Source organism: Pogoniulus pusillus, chromosome 37, assembly GCF_015220805.1.
Source record: "Pogoniulus pusillus isolate bPogPus1 chromosome 37, bPogPus1.pri, whole genome shotgun sequence".
NCBI lineage: Eukaryota > Metazoa > Chordata > Aves > Piciformes > Lybiidae > Pogoniulus > Pogoniulus pusillus.
Genome location: NC_087300.1, coordinates 671,115 through 686,886, shown reverse-complemented (window position 1 = coordinate 686,886; position 15,772 = coordinate 671,115). Strand labels below are relative to the sequence as shown.

Genomic DNA, 15,772 nt, shown 5'->3' with positions numbered 1-15,772 from the left:
GACTCCACTCCCAGCTTCCCTGCCTGCTCTGCAGTGGCTCTGTGCAGGAGGCTCTTGGCTTGTGCAAGCTCTTGGGCAAGCAGTGCTGCTGAGTCTGCAGCCAAAGCTGGGAGCTGCCACTCTGCCCTGCTCCCATCCTCCCTGGGAGCTGCTGGGAAGCACTCGGAGGCTCAGTGTGGACACTGCTGCTCACCACCCTGACCCTCCCAGCTCACTCTGCTGAAGGACACAAGCCTGCAGAAGGTGGGACTGGGGGCTGGGGGCTGCTGCCAGCAACCCGAGGAGCTGTAGCTGAGTGCAGTCACACAAGGAAGAGCAGAAGCCTCAGGACTTTTCCACCCCAGGCTGGAAGAACTGGGGCCTGGGAAAGAGAAGGCTCCAGGGAGACCTTGAGCTGCATGTCAGTATCTGCAGGGAACCCACAGGCAGGCTGGGGAGGGACTGCTCAGAAGGGCCTGTGGGGATAGGCTGAGGGCAGTGGTTTGAAACTGAAGCAGAGCAGAGTAAGGTTGGGCAGCAGAAGCAAGCTCTGCATGGTGAGGCTGGGGAGAGACTGGCACAGGCTGCCCAGAGATGTGTTGCGGTCCTGTCCCTGAGACATATCAGCCTGGATGTGACCCTGTGCATCCTGCTCTAGCTGGAGGTGTCCCTCCTGCCTGCCCTTGGAGGGTCCCTTCCAGCCCAGTGCAATCCACGAAGCTGTGATCTGGGCTCTGGAGAAGGCAAGCACAGCACAAGGATGGTGGCTGAGGCAGCCAAGGCAGCTGCTGGGTCAGGCCTTGCCTGCTGCAGCCTCCTGCTGACTCTCAGGGGCTTTCTTCATCAAAAGCCCCCAAAGGCCAGCAGCCAAATGCCTACACCCCCAGTGCCAGCACCCAGCCCCTGGAGAGACACACACAAGGGGTGACTTCCACAGCCCCAGGCACTCTTCCTCACCCCCTCCAGCCAGCCACTGCTTGCCCTGCTCAGGGGCAGGTGACAGAGGCAGGTAGGGTCCAGCAGCGAGCGCCAGCGCCCTGACCCTGCCAGCAGAGGCTGCTCAGCCCCAGGCTGTGGAGCACTCCTGGGTTTAGGTACTCAGGTTGGGCAGTCACAAGATGAAAGAGAGAGGAAGGTTTTGTTTTATTAAGAAAGAGTCCCTCATTATTTAGAAACAAACCAGCCCTGGTTTGTCCTCCCCGAGAGAGGTCAAAGGCTCCTTGGCCTCTGAGCACCAGGCCACACAAGCTCCTCCTCTGTGGGACACAGAACTTGTGGCTCAAGTCTCCCTGCAGCAGACAGCTCCAATTGATTTGTCTTTCTCCTCCTCGGGAGGAGTCTTGGCAGAGGTCAGTCCCCTCCATCCTGCTTCTCTCCTCCACCTGCCTGAACCCAGCTCGCTCCCAAGGGAAGGCTTGGGCTGGCCTTGGTGAGGAGCACAAAAGCACTGCCCTGTGCAGCTGGGCTGCAGCGGCAGAGGTCAGACCCTGCCAGGGAGGGAGTCCAGCAGGGAGCCCTCTGCCTGGACAGGCCTTTGCCTGGGCTGAGTCACAGGACGCTGAGGTGCTTCCAGCTGCTGGTAGGAAAAGCAGAGGTGTGGGAGCAGCGATGGCAGGGGTGGGTGTGTCACAGCTCCATCACCTCTTCCTCCACGGCTTTGTCCTGAGATTGCAAATACTTCTCCTGCACTGCAAGCGTGCTGATAAGGCAGTAATTAAGGAAAACAAGGGGCTGGGCTCAAACACTCCCTCAGCAAGGAGCTCTCAGTTCCCAGTGAGGAAGCAGCCCCACATTAGCCTGAAGGCTGGCAGCAAGCACAGGGCTGGCAGCAAGGCACAGGCCTGGCAGCAGCACACAGCACCTGAGTTATTTCTGGCTCTGGCTGGTCCCAGACCTGACAAGTGGAGAAGAACCAATTGTATGGTCTGGAGGAGATGGAAGGAACCAGCCCAGGTGAGTGTGAGAGAAAAGAAAGCTGTCAAAAGATTCCTCCCACGCTGACAGCATCGAGCAGCAGCTGTGGTGGCTTTGGGGTGCACAGGCAGGGCCTGGCTCCCTGCTATGGCACAGGCCATGGCAGCTGCTGCCAGCTCCACCTCCCGCCTCGGCCCCAGGGAAAGCGAAGTTAACACTTCAGTGCAGAAGGATACGAAGTGAAGTGGAAATCAGCTCCCACTGCTGCCGACATGAGGGCCTCCAGGCTCCTGTGCTCCTGCTCTCCAAAGCAGCAGCCGTTGGCCTTGTCCACTGCCTGCAGCACCTGCCGCATGCTGGCCTTGTCCTGCCGGGCAGCGCTGACACTGGCACCGCAGCCCCTGCCCGCGGGCAGCGCTGACACTGGCACCGCAGCCCCTGCCCGCGGGCAGCGCTGACACTGGCACCGCAGCCCCTGCCCGCGGGCAGCGCTGACACTGGCACCGCAGCCCCTGCCCGCGGGCAGTGGCTGCTGAAGGCCTTCACCGAGCACCTTCTCACGGGCTCTGAGCCACCCACCCAGTGCCCCCAGGGGCCAGGGGCACCCAGCACATGACAGGCTGCCAGCCTCCACCCTCCGGCTCCCTCTCATCACCTCTCAGCCCATTTGCCTTTGTGGACAGCTTCTGCAGCTCTCCCACCCAAAGCTTCTCATGCCTTGGTGCTCCCTCATTTAAAAGCCTCTCAGGTCACACTGCCCAGATCTGAAATGCAGGCACAGCTGAGCTGAGCTGAGCTGAGTGGAGCCCTAATTGCCCCCCCCGGGACACGAGGCCAACACAGCCCCAAGCCCCTCAGCCTCTGCCTCTCCCTTGGCTGCCGCAGATGATTTACAAGTCTGAGTGTGCTCCCCTGTCCTTCCAGCTGACCTTTCCAACCCTGACGGCTTCAAGCAGCTGCCATCTACACCTGCAGCACTCGTGTCCCCTCTGCCCCACCCACCTGGACGTTGAGTGGCACAAAGGACACCAGGCTGTACTCCTCGATCACCTCCACCAGCTTCTCGTTGAGGCGCCGATAGCTCCTGAAGAAGGGGTCAGAGGCCAAATGGTCAACCAAGTAAGAGAGGTCCAGGACCTCTGTGTAGTAATCCAGGTTGAAAGCTGCAGGGAAACACCAAGAAGGCAATTCCTAAATGTTAGCCATCGGGTGAGACCTGCACCAAGTCCCCAGCCAGCAGGGCAGGGGAGGGCTGCTCCCCCTCCACTCTGCCCTGGCAAGGCCAGAGCTGGACTGCTGGGTCCAGTTCTGGGCTCCCCAGTTCAAAAGAGACAGAGAACTCCAGAGACAGGCTCTGGAGATGCTGAGGGCCCTGGAGCAGCTCTGTGAGGAGCAAAGGCTGAGAGCCTGCAGAAGAGCAGCCCCAGAGGGGAGCTGAGCAATGCTCAGCAAGAGATAAAGGACCTGGGAGGGGGTAAGAGGCTGGGACCAGACTGTGCTCAGTGGCGCCCAGGGACGGGACAAGGGGCACCAGGAGGTGCCTCCTGAACAGGAGGAGAAACTTCTTTGGTGTGAGGGTGCTGAAGCCTGACACAGGCTGCCCAGAGAGGTTGTGGAGTCTCCCCTGGAGAGCTTCCAACCCTCCCTGTCCAGTCTGCTGCTGGGCAAGCTGTGGGTGCCCTGCTGGAGCAGGGGGGTAGGACTGGATGATCTGCAGAGGTCCCTTCCCACCTCCCCAGCCAGAGCTCTCCCAGCAACACAGCCCTAGCACCGAGGGGACAAGCAGCTGGCACAGCCCAGCCCCAGGGGTCTCCCCACAGGCCTCACCCAGCTTCCCGTACTGCTCGATCAGGTCCATCTTGGAGAGGACATTGACGTGGGGCAGCTCCACGTGCAGCATGGTGGAGAGGGAGGTGCAGAGCACAGAGATGAACTTGCCAGGGTCTGTGCAGTAGTGAGAATCCACCAAGTGCACTGCAGCCAGCTGGGACAGCCAAGACACAGAGGGACAGCATTAGGAGAGCCTGGGAGACGTCCATGCACCTGCCCGTGGGCCCCTCTGGGGCCTGGCTGCAGCGAGAGCCCCTGGCAGGGGAAGTGACCTCCTAGCTCCTGCAGCACCACCCAGCCTCAGGCAGGACTGCACACAGACACACGATGCCACCACACTGCACCCAGTGCCAGGCTGCTGGGGCACTGAAAGGGCTGTGGGGAGGCTCGGCAGGGTGCTGAGCTCCACCAGCACTACCGAAAGACACAAAACCTGCAGCTGCCCTCCCTCTTCTCAGCAGGAGACACTTCCAGGCCTGCCTGAGCTCTGCAGGTTTTCTGGGGGTGGGAGCTGGGCTTAGCTCCCCTCCTGCACGACCCCAGCTGCCTCCACTCCCACCTTCCCCATGGGAATGCTCCGGGGCAGGGAGCACACAGCAGCAGCAGCAGCAGCAGCAGCACACAAGGCTCTGCAGCAGGCCCTGAGACAATGCTTAATAACTCAGTTAAGAGCAGTTGGCTGCCCTGGGTTTTGTGCAGCTCTAGCAACGTGCTCTAAGATCTCTGCTCAGCTCCTGCCTGTTACACAACCTCACTCCAAGTCAGAGGCAGGCAGGGTTGAGTCACAGCTGTGCTTCTGCAGCACAAAAAGAGGCAGTCTGAAGCCTACAGGCAGGTGCTGAGTGCTGGAGGCAGCATCAGAACAGCAGTGGCACCACCTTCCTGTAGGACTGCCACCCCATGCCCGGGTATGTGAATGGAAGCCACAGCTAATGAGCAGAGGCCCAGTGCCCAGGCAAAGCAGCCTGCCCTGCTGGCTCACACCACACAGGCCTTGCTCATTCCTGGCCTGGCCCAAATGCAAAGCAAATGCAAGGCAAGCAAGGCAGCGTGGGGCTGGGCCTCTTCTCACCTGGGCCTCCTCTGCATCTGCCACTGTGCAGGGAAGCACAGAGCACTTACTGCAAGGTGCAGAGGGATCCAGCCTGGCTGTGGCAGAGCCAGGCAGGGCCTGAGCTGGCAGCTGAGGCTCTCAGTGCTGTGCACAGGGTCTCACCCAGTGCAGGAATGTTCTTTCCTGCTCCAAAATGCAGCAGGTGAAACACAGAGGGGCTGAGGAGAGCAGCCTGGAGCACGGCAGGAGCGTGGGGAGGGAATCCATGGCTGCCTGTGATGAGCCCACTGCATTAAAGGCCCTGAGCAGGTCACTCTTCTGCCAATCCAAGCACAAAGCAGAGCAGAACTCCCTGAGGAAGCTGCTTGCCAGGAAGGCCAAGGAGGCCAGCAGGGCAGGCACGGGCCCAGGGAGTGCTTTTGGCTGGAAAGGGCCTCTCAGATAACTCTCAGCAGCCACAGCCACAAGCTGGGACCATGCAGGGCACAGCTGAGCACCAGCACGTGGGGTGCCCAGGGCTGAGCCTGCCCCAGGCCTACCCTGAAGTTCCACTTGGCCAGCTGGGCGAGGACGTTCTTGAGGGCACGGTGGTGGGTGTAGAGCTCCACCTGGCCTGGGCAGTCGAACAAGAAGTAGTGGCCCCTGAGGGCTGCCAGCCTCTCCTGCAGCCAGTCGGAGTTGGCCTCCAGGTACTCCATGCAGTAGATGAGGCCCCCGTTGGGGCCCAGCCCCAGGCTCTCCATCACGTCGGGCAGGGTGATGAGCTGGGCGACGTCCAGGGCGCACTGGTAGGGCATGGCCTCGTTGGCAGGGTCCAGGTTGACCACGGCCACCCTGCGCCCGATGCTGCCCAGGAGCTGCTGCATGCCATGGCAGTAGGTCGTCTTCCCGGAGCCCGGGGGCCCAATCACCACCTGGCCGAAGGCCACCGAGCTGCCCCTGCTGCCCTCGGACATGGCAGCGCTGCCTGCGGAGGGCAGGTCCCGCTGGCACCTCACCTGCGGCCGCCCCGGTGCCAGCGGCGGGGCCGATGCCACCCTGCCACCCCCCCGGCACCGAGAACGGGCCCAAACCCCGACCCGGACCCAGAGGGCTGCGCCTGCCGGACTCGGGTCCCTGCCCCTGCTCTCCAGTGGGGTGAGCTGCAGCCTGGCTGGGCTCCTGGCACGGCAGTGCCCACGCACCGACCCCCGCGCTCCCGGCCCCCTCCCCACACCACTCTCCTCCCACTCACCAAACTCCCTCTCCCGTCACGTCCCACGGTCCCCGCACCGCCTCCCGTCGTGTGCCCTCTCCCTGCCTCTCTGCCTGCATCCTCCTTTCTCCCCACGCCCCCCGGGTCCCCTTCTGCCCCACATCTCCGCCTCCTTTCCCAGCTCCGTTCGTGCCTCACGGCCCCCCCAGCAGACCGCAGCGCTCCCGGCGCACGGCTGGCCGCGGACGGCAGAGCTCCGCCGCTCCCGGCAGGCCGCCCGCAGCTCCGCGCCCGCTCACCGCCCGCCTCCGCCGGTGCCGCCGGCGCTGGGCCCGGGTCGCCACCGTTGCCCGAGCAGCGAGTTCCGGGGTGAGGGAGGGCGGCTGCGCCCGCGGCGCCCCCTGGCGGCCGGAGGGACGCGCGGCGCCTCTGCCAGCCGGACACCAACGCCAGTGGTAACGGCCGCAGAACCCGGGGCGGGTCCCGCCGCTGCCGACAGCACCACTCCACCCCCACCCCTGCCTTCAAGACACACGGGAAGAACTCCCTGGATCCCCCCTGCCGCAGCCGCAGCCGGACCATGCCAGCAGAGCTCTCAAGCAATTCTCCCTTCAGCCTGCAGCATTGGGCCACTGGGACAGAGTGGCCTGTGGCAGGAGAAGGGCACAGGGCACAGCAGAGCCAGGAAAAGCAGCACCCACCGTGCCCGGCCCCAGGGAAACGCCTCCTGCAGGATTCCTCCAGAGGCTGCCAGGATTCATCTTTCATCCCGAGCAGTTTCTCCCAGGAGTGTGGGATTGTCACGCCCAGGCAGGCAAAGCTGCAGGCCAGCAGCGAGCTCCCGGCAGGGCAGCTCCTGTGCCACGCTGGCCCTGCCTGTACTTGCCCTTCCCCAGGTCTCAGGCAGCTACAAACCCTGAATTCTGGGTTTTTAGGCTGACCTAGCACCCCAGCTTGGTCGATCCAGGCTACAAAGTGCCCGTCAGAAACCACAGCCTCTCCCCTTCCCCGTGAGCGAGCAGGGCCAGGACTGCTCCCCCTTCGGTGCAATTACAGAAGCCCAAAACGGTAGGAGTTGGAAGGGAGCTCTGGAGCTCACCCAGTCCTACCCCTCTGCCAAAGCAGGGCACCCACAGCAGCTTGCCCAGCAGCACAATGCCCAGGGGGGTTGGAAGCTCTGCAGAGAAGGAGACTCCACAACCCCTCTGGACAGCCTGCTCCAGGCCTCTGTCTCAGCCTCAGATGGAACCTCCTGGGTTCCAGTTTGTGCCTGGCACCCCTTGTCCTGTCCCTGGGCACCACTGAGCAGAGTCTGGCCCCATCTCTTATCCGCCACCCTTTAGCTCTTGCTGAGCACTGCTCAGCTGCCCTCTGGGGCTGCTCTTCTGCAGGCTCTCAGCCTTTGCTCCTCACAGAGCTGCTCCAGGCCCCTTGGCAGCTCAGTGCCTTAGAGGACAAAAAGTCACTGAGGCATTTTTGTCACAAATCTTTCTTCCAAAAATAAATACCTGAAGAGCCTGCCCCAAACAGGAGCCCAGGAGCCAGCCTGTGCTGGTGAGGAGGCTGCTCAGTGTGCCTGGGCACTGGAGCTCTCCGCCCGCACGAAGGGCATGCCCTGCCTGTACTTGATGGCAGTGGGCGGCTGGCGCCTGAGCAGCTGGGCACCGCTGTCCCTCGGGTCGGGGTTGTCGTAGATGGTGGAGATGAGGATGGGACCTTCCTCCCGGCGCTTCTTCACCCTGACAAAGGTTTGCAGCTTCTCCCCATGGTACCTTGAGAGACAGCAAAGATTTGGGTCAGGCAGTTGGACACTCCAGCCTGGGCAGAGGTTCTGAGCACAGGCTGGCAGGGCAGGGGTGGGTGCTTACCCCAGGCCCCTCTTGCATCTGGGGTTCTGACCCTCGTTGTCCAGAGCTTCAGCCATGCCAGAGTTGCTGCTGCCCAGCCCCAGCCCCTCCGTCCAGCCCTGCTGCTCCAGCAGCTTCCTGCCAAAGCCCTGGGAGAGGAGAGAAAACCATCAGAGGTGCTGGACAAAGCCACCTTCATCTGTGTCCCCTCCCCACATCCAAGACCTCTCTTGCTCCTGACCCACATGCCTCAAGCATCACCAGCAGCACGGCCTGTGCTGTGCTCCCCAGGGCTCACCTTGGTGTACCTCTCAAAGCTGCCAATCTGGTGCCCCGGGGCAGAGGCATCCTCCAGGCCGCTGCGGCGCCGCTGCTCCAGCCGCATCCGGACCGAGTCCCGGGCATCCTTATCCCCTCCATCTAGGGAGAAAGGAGCAAGAGTCAGAGCAGCACAGCTCAGGACAGCGCTTTGCTGCCCTCCTTTTCCCCAGAGCACCAGCAGCAGGGAAGCAGAACCTGTTCTCTTTGGCAGCTCTCTCTGCCAGACAAGAAAATCATCATCTGAGGCTTGGCCACTTTCAAAGGGCGGCAGAGCCCCAGAGCTGCCCAGAGCATGGATCCTGCAGGGGCAGAATTTCCCACCCTGCCTGGCTCCCTGCAGGAGGCTCAGCTCAGATACCTCTGTCGTAGTAGATGCTCATGTCCACGTCCCAGTCGTCTGCAGTCTGCTCGTCAAAGTCTGCCAAGAGAAGGAGAGCACCAATGTGGGTGATGGTCCTGGAGGTCTGACCCTGAGCTGCCTGCTGCTGGCCCAGGGCCCTGCTTTCTCCAGCAAAGTGGGAAGGAAATGCTGCTGGAGACTGCCCAGAGCCCAGGCAGGAGCACTGCGGGGGGTCTAGTGCAGGTCCTGTGCCGAAGGGCAGGTTTGGAGAGCAGGGCCCAGGTGCCCACACTGCAGCTGCTGTGCCACGCGCCAATGGGCTCACTGCAGATTTACCTGCAGGGCTGTGCCAGCCCCCAGGGCTTGGGCAGCACCACAACCACCTCTGTTACCTCCATTCTCCTCCTGCCAGTACTGAGCATCGGTGTAGAAGACCAGGCCAGAGCCTCCCTTCTCCCACTTGAGCTCAATCTCCTCCTCGAAGAGCCTCTCCTTGCTGCGCTCCTGCTGGGTCACATCCTCGTGCAGGGCCTCGTGACGCTCCCACTCCTCACAGGTGTCCCTGTCCTGCAGAGGGCATGGGGAAGGGTGGCTGCAGTGCCACCAGCATGCACAGAGGGCACAGGGAAGGGTGGCTCAGTGCCACCAGCACACACAGAGGGCACGGGGAAGGGTGGCTCAGTGCCACCAGCACACAAGCTGCTGCCCCTCTCCCTGACCCTCCTGGCCCTGCCCTCTCCTCCCCACCAGCTCTGTCAACAGTGCTGGCCTCAGGCTGCTGTCTCAGGCACTGACAGGACTGGCACCAATGACCTCAGCCCCTGACTAATGCCATCCCCAGAGCCAGCAGCGGGGCGGGGGGGAGCAGCACGTCACAGCCAGGGCACCGTGCCCACTCGGATGCCCATGTAAGGAGCAGCTCTGCTGGGCACAATGTCAGCAGCAGCAACAAATTAATTCCACTCAAGCTGATCCCCACGGAGATTGTGTGGAGGTGCAGGTGAGCAGCTGCCTGGCACGGGTGCAGAGCAGGCTGGCAGCTGTGCTGCTGCCTGCCCAGCTCTGGGCAGAGCCCTCCAAGGAAGGCATTAAGCAAGGGACAGCCAAAAGAACGACCTGGGGAAGCAGGAAGCAGCCTGTGAGAAACCTGCAGAGGAGTCTGTTTGGTCTGAAGAAGAAAGGACTAAAAGAGCCTGGCAGAGAGGGAACAAAGAACTCTCTGTGCCCACTGCTGCCAGGGGAACCTGAGGGCAGCAAACGGCAGCGGAGATTTGGCAGCTCAGTGGGTTCTGCTCTGGCAGAGGGGAAAGGCCTGCCCCAGGCCTGCGCTGCCTGGGCAATGACAGAGGGCTGCGGGCACAGCCCAGACTGGCATCTGGCAGCTGGAGGTGCAGGAGAGGCTCCCGGGGCTGTGCAGCCCAGTCCTGCAGGAGGCTTTTGCCACCAAAGCCATTCTGCTCCCAGAGCACTCCAGGCCCCCGCCCAGGCAGCTCTCTGCTCCCCAGCCTCTGCCCATCTCACTTGCAGGGAGAAGCAGAGCTGGGCACCAGCTGCCAGGCAGCAGGGCTGGCACCTGCTCCCTCTGTGCCCATGCCCTCCAACCAGCCCAGGGTGCCCACAGCAGGGGCTGAGTGCAGCAAGAGGTGCCCCAAGCCTGCTCTAACTGCGGCTTCAGACAAGCCCCCGCGGGGGGCCTCGGGGCAGGCTCTGGGGGGTCTCAGCCTCCCAGCTCCGGGCCTGGGCAGGGCCAGAAAGATCCACTTACTTCATCCGAGGGTGACTCCTCTTCCTCCTCCTCCTCCTGCCCGTCTTCATCTTCCTCAGCTCGGGCGGGGTGAGCCAGCTCCGCGCCCGCCCCGGGCGCCTCTGCCTCTGCGATCTCATCCCCCGCGGCGGTGTAAACTCCCTCCCCCGCCGCCGGCGCCGCGCCCGGGTACCGGAAGGGCACAGAGCCGTACCGGCGGCGGCCCGGCCGCGGGAACTCCAGCTGCAGCTTCCTGATGATCCACGGCGGCAGCCTGCAGGCCCGGATCAGCTCCAGGAAGACCCTGAGCGGGGTGCCCACGTTGCCATGCGGCATGAAGGGAGGGGGGTTCAGCTCGGGCAGCCGCTTCAGCTCCGCCTCCGTCACCCACTCGCCCGCGGCCGCCTGCTCCCCGGGGCTGGGAGCTGCCTCCGTGCCTGGGGGGGACAAGGAAGGGTCCTGGGGACTGGCACTGCACCAGGGAGGGCTCAGCTCGGGGCCTCCCAGACCAACTCTTCTTGCCTCGTTTAGGCGGGAGGAGGCCGAGGGACACCTGAAGGGAGGCGGCAGTGGGGTGGGGGTTGGGCTCCCTATCAGAGGCGATAGGAGAGGAAATGGCCTGGAACTGTGCCAGGGGAGGGCCAGGGTGCACGCCAGGAACAGCTTCTTTGCTGCCAGAGCGGCCAGGGACTGGCACAGGCTGCCCAGGGAGGTGATGCAGTCCCCATCCCTGAAGATGTTCAAGCAACCTGTGCCATGGCACTGGGACCAAGGTTTGGTGCCCACGGGACTGGGGCCATGGGGCACGGGGGGCAGGGCGGTGCCCACGCCGGGGCTGTGCCGCTGCCCGGAGCTGCCCTGGGGTTGCCTCTCCCGCCCTGCCCTCCCCGCGGCTCCACGACACGGACCTAGCGCTGGGGAATGCCGTGAGGAGCCTCGACCGCCCTGGGCCGGCCGCTGAGCCTCTGGCGGGCGGCATCCGGTGCCCAGCGCAGCCCCCGGCCCCGCCAGGCAGCAGACACGGGGCAAGGCCCGGCCCGGCCCTCGCCCGGTGCCCGCCCGGTGCCCGCTCGTACCTGTGCCGGGGCGCAGGCGGACCCTGCGGATGAGGCAGCGGCCGGGCAGCGCGGCGCCGTCGGGCCCGAGCCAGCGCCTGCCCGAGTACATGCGGCGGAGGCGGCGGGCGCGGGCGGCCCGCACGGCCACCAGGCAGCAGCAGCTCCGCGGCGCCGCCGCACTGCCGCCGCACACCGGCGGGCGCTCGGGGCGGTGCCGGTAGTGGAAGCAGAGGAAGCCGCCGGCCTCCAGGAACTGGCTGAAGTAGGCGCGGAGCTGTGCGGAGCGCAGCGCGGCCGGGATGCCGCTCACCAGGCAGTACCGGGCGGCGGCGGCGGCGGCACCGTTACCGTCCCCAGAGCCGGGCGCCGCCATCCCTGCCGCCCGCGCCGGTGCGTCACGGCCCTGGGCGCGCCGCGATGACGTCGCAGGTGGCGCCGCCTGGTGGCTGCCTGGGGCACTGCAGCCGCTCTCGGCGCACGGTGCGGGCACATAGCTTGGTGGCAGCAGGAGGTGCCCAGGGCTGGGGGCAGGCCTCGGGCTGGACAGCCCTGGAGACGTGTGCAGGAGATGGCAGGACCTGAGTGAGCGCCACAGGCGCTGCAGACAGCCAGGCTCAGCTGGGCGCTGCAGGCCCCGGCGGTGCCAGGGTGCCCGCGGCGTCCCGGTGCCCTGTGCCCTGCTGCAGCTCAGCCCGGTGCGAGGGGTCCTGACCTCGCTGGGTCCCAGCGCTGCGCATTGCACAGTGTGGCCCCCAGTGGCAGACCTGATGGGCAGGTAGGATGCCAGACGGGAGCCCACAGCGACCTCCTGTGGGCGGTCTGGTGGCAGGGCGGAGGCTCTGGGAGCTCTCCTCTGTGCCCGGGGATCTGGGTGCCCAGATCGGGGTAGCTCTGGCAGCGGCACTGCTGGCACCCTGCGTGCCGTGACTCACACACACGTCACTGTGTGCAGGGCTCGGGGCTGCCCGCGGCTGGCATGGGCCTGTGGGAATCATCCATGACTCAGGTGGAAAACAGCCGTCATGGGGCTGAGCTCAGCTGGGGAGCTGCTGTCACCTTTCAGCAGTGGTGGGAGGCAGAGGACAGGCTGCCAGCACAGCCCTTCCTGCCCGGGGTGCTGCCCAGCACTGCCAGCACAGCCCTTCCTGCCCGGGGTGCTGCCCAGCACTGCCAGCACAGCCCTTCCAAAGGAGGCTTTCAGGAGCAGAGCATTTTGCTACAAAAGAAATAATTTACTGTCCCTTATGTACAGAGCAGAGGCAGCTGTGCCAGCAGGCACTGGTGGTAGCTCCTCGCAGGAGCTGCAGGCAGCAGGACAAAGCCCTCCAGGCCCCCAGTCCAGGCAGGGCCATTTGGTTCTGCCAACTCAGGTCACCTCTGCAGTGGTCACAGCTGAGGGTTCACAGCTGCAGGTGATGTGCAGGAGGTTCAGGTGCTCTCAAGGTAACCTGACGTCGGAACCAGAGGGTCTCCAAGGTCCTCTCCCACCCAAAGTGTGCTGTGATTTGCTGGCTCTGGGAGAAATCCTGGTGGGTTCCACGTAGGAACACCACATCTGGGGCAGACGAACCTGCACAGCCTGCAAGAGTCTGTCCCCTGCCTTCGGCCCTCTCGGAGCCTCAGGAAGGTCTATCATGAGTACCTCTCAGCCTTCAAGCACAACAGACAGAGCAGACTTCGCCCAGCCCTAGCTCCATGCTGTTTGCTCTCAGGAAGCAATCTCCCTGAGTCCTGTTCTACAGTGGGGCCAAGCACCACAGAACCAAGCTGCCAGCTGTGGCCAGATGGCACTGCCTGGAGTGGCAGCAGAGCTGCCACTGTGCTCAAGGGGTGAGGGAGCGAAAACGGGCCTGGGCTCTGACCTGACCAGCTCTGTGCTCTGGTCACTGCTGGCTGAGCTGCTCTAGGAGGAAGCCCTCTCGAGAAGGAAAGCCCTTAGCTGCAAACACACTCCCAGCAGGGCTGGAGCAGGAGTCGCTGGGGAGCTGTGCTGGGCTGGAGCTGTGTCTCTGTGCTCTGCAGCAGCCTGGCTGCACCCTGCAGCCCCGCGGGGCCCAGGGCGCTGGTCTTGCCGAGTCTGCTCCGCCCAGATCCACTCTGCTGGCCGGGAGAGGCGTGGGGAGCACCCCCGGGGCTGCAGGCGGCTCAGCGGGCCCCGGGCAGGGTCGGGGCCAGCTGCCCCCCGGTGATCTCGTAGAGCATCTCGGCCATGAGCTCCACGATGTCGGCGCTGCCGATGACAGGGCGGAAGAAGAGGTCTGTGACGAGGGCAGGAGGCATCGACTTGAGGGTGGAAGCGATCAGCAGGATGCGAGCGAAGCGGCTCTGGTCCTCGGGGTGCAGCGGCTGCAGCACCTCCTGCAGGGCTCGCTGCGCCTCCCGCTGCAGGCTCTCGATGTACAGGGAAGCTTTCAGCCCTGGCACGTCTGCAGAGAGAGAGGCCTTGAGCAGCCTGGGCTAGGGCGAGGTGTCCCTGCCCGTGGTGGGAGGCTGGAGCTGGGTGGTCCTTAAGGTCCCTTCCAACGCAGCCCAAGCCTGGCTGTTCCTCCTAGCATCCTGAGGTGAGGTAGGCTGGAAACCAGTCCTGGGTTTCTCCTGTTCCCACCCTTCCCCATATCCCACACAGGATCTCCCACTGAGACGTGCCCAGTGCCAACAAGACAGAGCTGGTACAGTGCTGCCCTTTGGGGGAGGAGCAGTCATGAACTGGGCAAGCTCAGGCTTTGCAAAGGGCATCCTGGAGTCCTCCACCAGCTGTGGGGCCCGCAGAGGGCTCTGACTTTTGCCACCCCTGACCTCCCTCCTCCCTGCATCCCAGCACATGGGGCTCAGTGCTCAGGTAACCAGCCCTGCCCACACTGTCTCCACGACAGGAGGAGTGTGTTTGGAGACTGCTTTGGGCACAAACTGGAGCCCAGGAGGTGCCACCTCAGCATGAGGAGAAACTTCTTTGGTGTGAGGCTGCTGGAGCCTGGAGCAGGCTGCCCACAGAGGCTGTGGAGTCTCCTTCTCTGCAGAGCTTCCAACTGCCCCTGGCCACTGTGCTCCTGGGCAAGCTGCTGTGGGTGCCCTGCTGGAGCATGGGGTAGCAGTGGGCGAGCTCCAGGGGTCCCTGGGCACTCACCAGGATTGAAGAGGATGGCTCCCTTCAGGTAGGCATATTCCTTGGGGCTGAGATCCAGGCTCCAGAAGGTGTTGAGGCAGCACTGCAGCCGCTGCACGGCAGCCAGCGTGGGCTGCGTCCGCTCGGGCTCCTGCCGCTGGCTCTGCCCGTCGAGGAGAATCTTCTTCAGCATGCTGGGGGCTGGGGTCTCCATCACCTCGAAGGTCACCATCTCCTGCACCAGCCCCAGGAGGAAGAGGGGCACCCAGCAGCTGCCCAGCAGCTGGAGCTGGTCCTCCCCGGGCAGCAGGTGGAAGGAGGGCAGGTTCCGGATGAAGCTGACGGTTTTGGCCAGCACTGCGCAGGCAGCCTGGCAGGTGGCGCGGGGCGTGCGCAGGCAGACGGTGCGGGGCTGCGGGCACAGGCAGCGCCGCTGCCCCGGGGCCCCCCGCCCGCGGCTCAGGAGGCTGTAGAGGATGGCAGTGCGCTTGTCCTCGCCGTGGCACTGGCACCTCTCACAGTCCATGGCCGTGCCGCTGCTGGTCATGGCCGAGCCGGGCAGCTGGAGCCTGGGCGAGAGGACGCAGCCCTGAGACCCCTGCCAGGCGCTGCGGGGCTGGCCGCGGGCTGGCTCCGGCTCTGGCGCGCACGGCGGCTCCGGGCGGCTTTATAGGGCCGGGTCAGTGGTGCAACGCCCCCGGCAGCCTTGACCGCCGCGGCCGGAGCGGCGCCGCCGGATTGGCTGTGCCCGCAGCGCTCCGGGCGCTTTCCTCAATGGAGCGGCGCGGGCAGGGCAGCGGCCGCGGGCAGGCAGCCAGCGGGCAGGGACCGCGGGCAGGGAGCTTATCACAGTGCCAACAGAGTCATTAACCTGGGCTGTGCCACGGCCCCAAGGCCCCGCGCTGCACCGCGCAGGTGTCGCTGCCAGCAGGTTCACACACGCAGGGTGCTCGTCTGGGGCCTGTGTTCGACGGCCTTGGAAAGAGCAACCTGGAAGTGCCTTTATCAGAGGCTGTTTGCTTAACCTTGCTGACAGGAGGCTGTTAGGGGTGAGGAAGAGCAATGCAGCCAACGGCAGGCTGCAGGGTTCAGTCCCAGCCGTGGCCCTTGGCCCACATCTCTCCGAGCAGACACAGGGCAGGGGAAGGGCAAAGTCTCAGATTTTCACCTGGAGTTGCTGAAAGTTTTTATTCCTTGACCGACAGAAATCAGCTGAGAAGCTTCTGGCAAGGCCACAGCTCCCCTCCTGGGCTCAGCCCTGGGCCCCTCACGAAGACATTGAGGTGCCGGAGAAGGGCAGGGAGGCTGCTGAGGGGTCTGGAGCTCAGGTTCTGTGAGGAGTGGTGATGGGACTGGGGGTGCCCAGCCTGGAGAAAGGGAGGCTGAG

The 15,772-nt window shown here is 64.4% G+C and overlaps 4 protein-coding genes across 5 annotated transcripts in view; 1 reads left to right on the top strand and 3 right to left on the bottom strand.

Moving 5' to 3' along the window:
* The window catches only part of NUDC (nuclear distribution C, dynein complex regulator), a 64,480-nt gene that overhangs the window by 39,274 nt on the left and 9,434 nt on the right, over positions 1-15,772 (top strand). The window lies entirely within an intron of this gene.
* On the bottom strand, positions 1,099-6,373 carry GPN2 (GPN-loop GTPase 2). Of its 2 annotated transcripts, none has more exons than XM_064172615.1 (6): positions 6,272-6,373; positions 5,317-5,744; positions 3,721-3,877; positions 2,896-3,056; positions 2,130-2,260; positions 1,099-1,678 (listed from the first exon to the last, which is right to left on the bottom strand). In XM_064172615.1, the coding sequence occupies exons 2-6, from the start codon at positions 5,731-5,733 to the stop codon at positions 1,606-1,608; spliced, it is 939 nt and encodes a 312-aa protein (XP_064028685.1). In that variant the 5' UTR covers positions 5,734-5,744; positions 6,272-6,373; the 3' UTR covers positions 1,099-1,605. The 2 variants fall into 2 exon arrangements, with proteins under 2 accessions (XP_064028685.1, XP_064028686.1); XM_064172616.1 differs by lacking the exon at positions 6,272-6,373 and adding an exon at positions 6,166-6,265.
* Positions 7,446-12,192, bottom strand: GPATCH3 (G-patch domain containing 3). The gene is made up of 7 exons (XM_064172654.1): positions 11,301-12,192; positions 10,246-10,661; positions 8,873-9,047; positions 8,499-8,558; positions 8,118-8,239; positions 7,841-7,968; positions 7,446-7,744 (listed from the first exon to the last, which is right to left on the bottom strand). Exons 1-7 carry the CDS (start codon positions 11,653-11,655, stop codon positions 7,540-7,542), a joined length of 1,461 nt encoding a protein of 486 aa, XP_064028724.1. The 5' UTR covers positions 11,656-12,192; the 3' UTR covers positions 7,446-7,539.
* On the bottom strand, positions 12,494-15,377 carry NR0B2 (nuclear receptor subfamily 0 group B member 2). The gene is made up of 2 exons (XM_064172667.1): positions 14,407-15,377; positions 12,494-13,708 (listed from the first exon to the last, which is right to left on the bottom strand). Exons 1-2 carry the CDS (start codon positions 14,930-14,932, stop codon positions 13,428-13,430), a joined length of 807 nt encoding a protein of 268 aa, XP_064028737.1. The 5' UTR covers positions 14,933-15,377; the 3' UTR covers positions 12,494-13,427.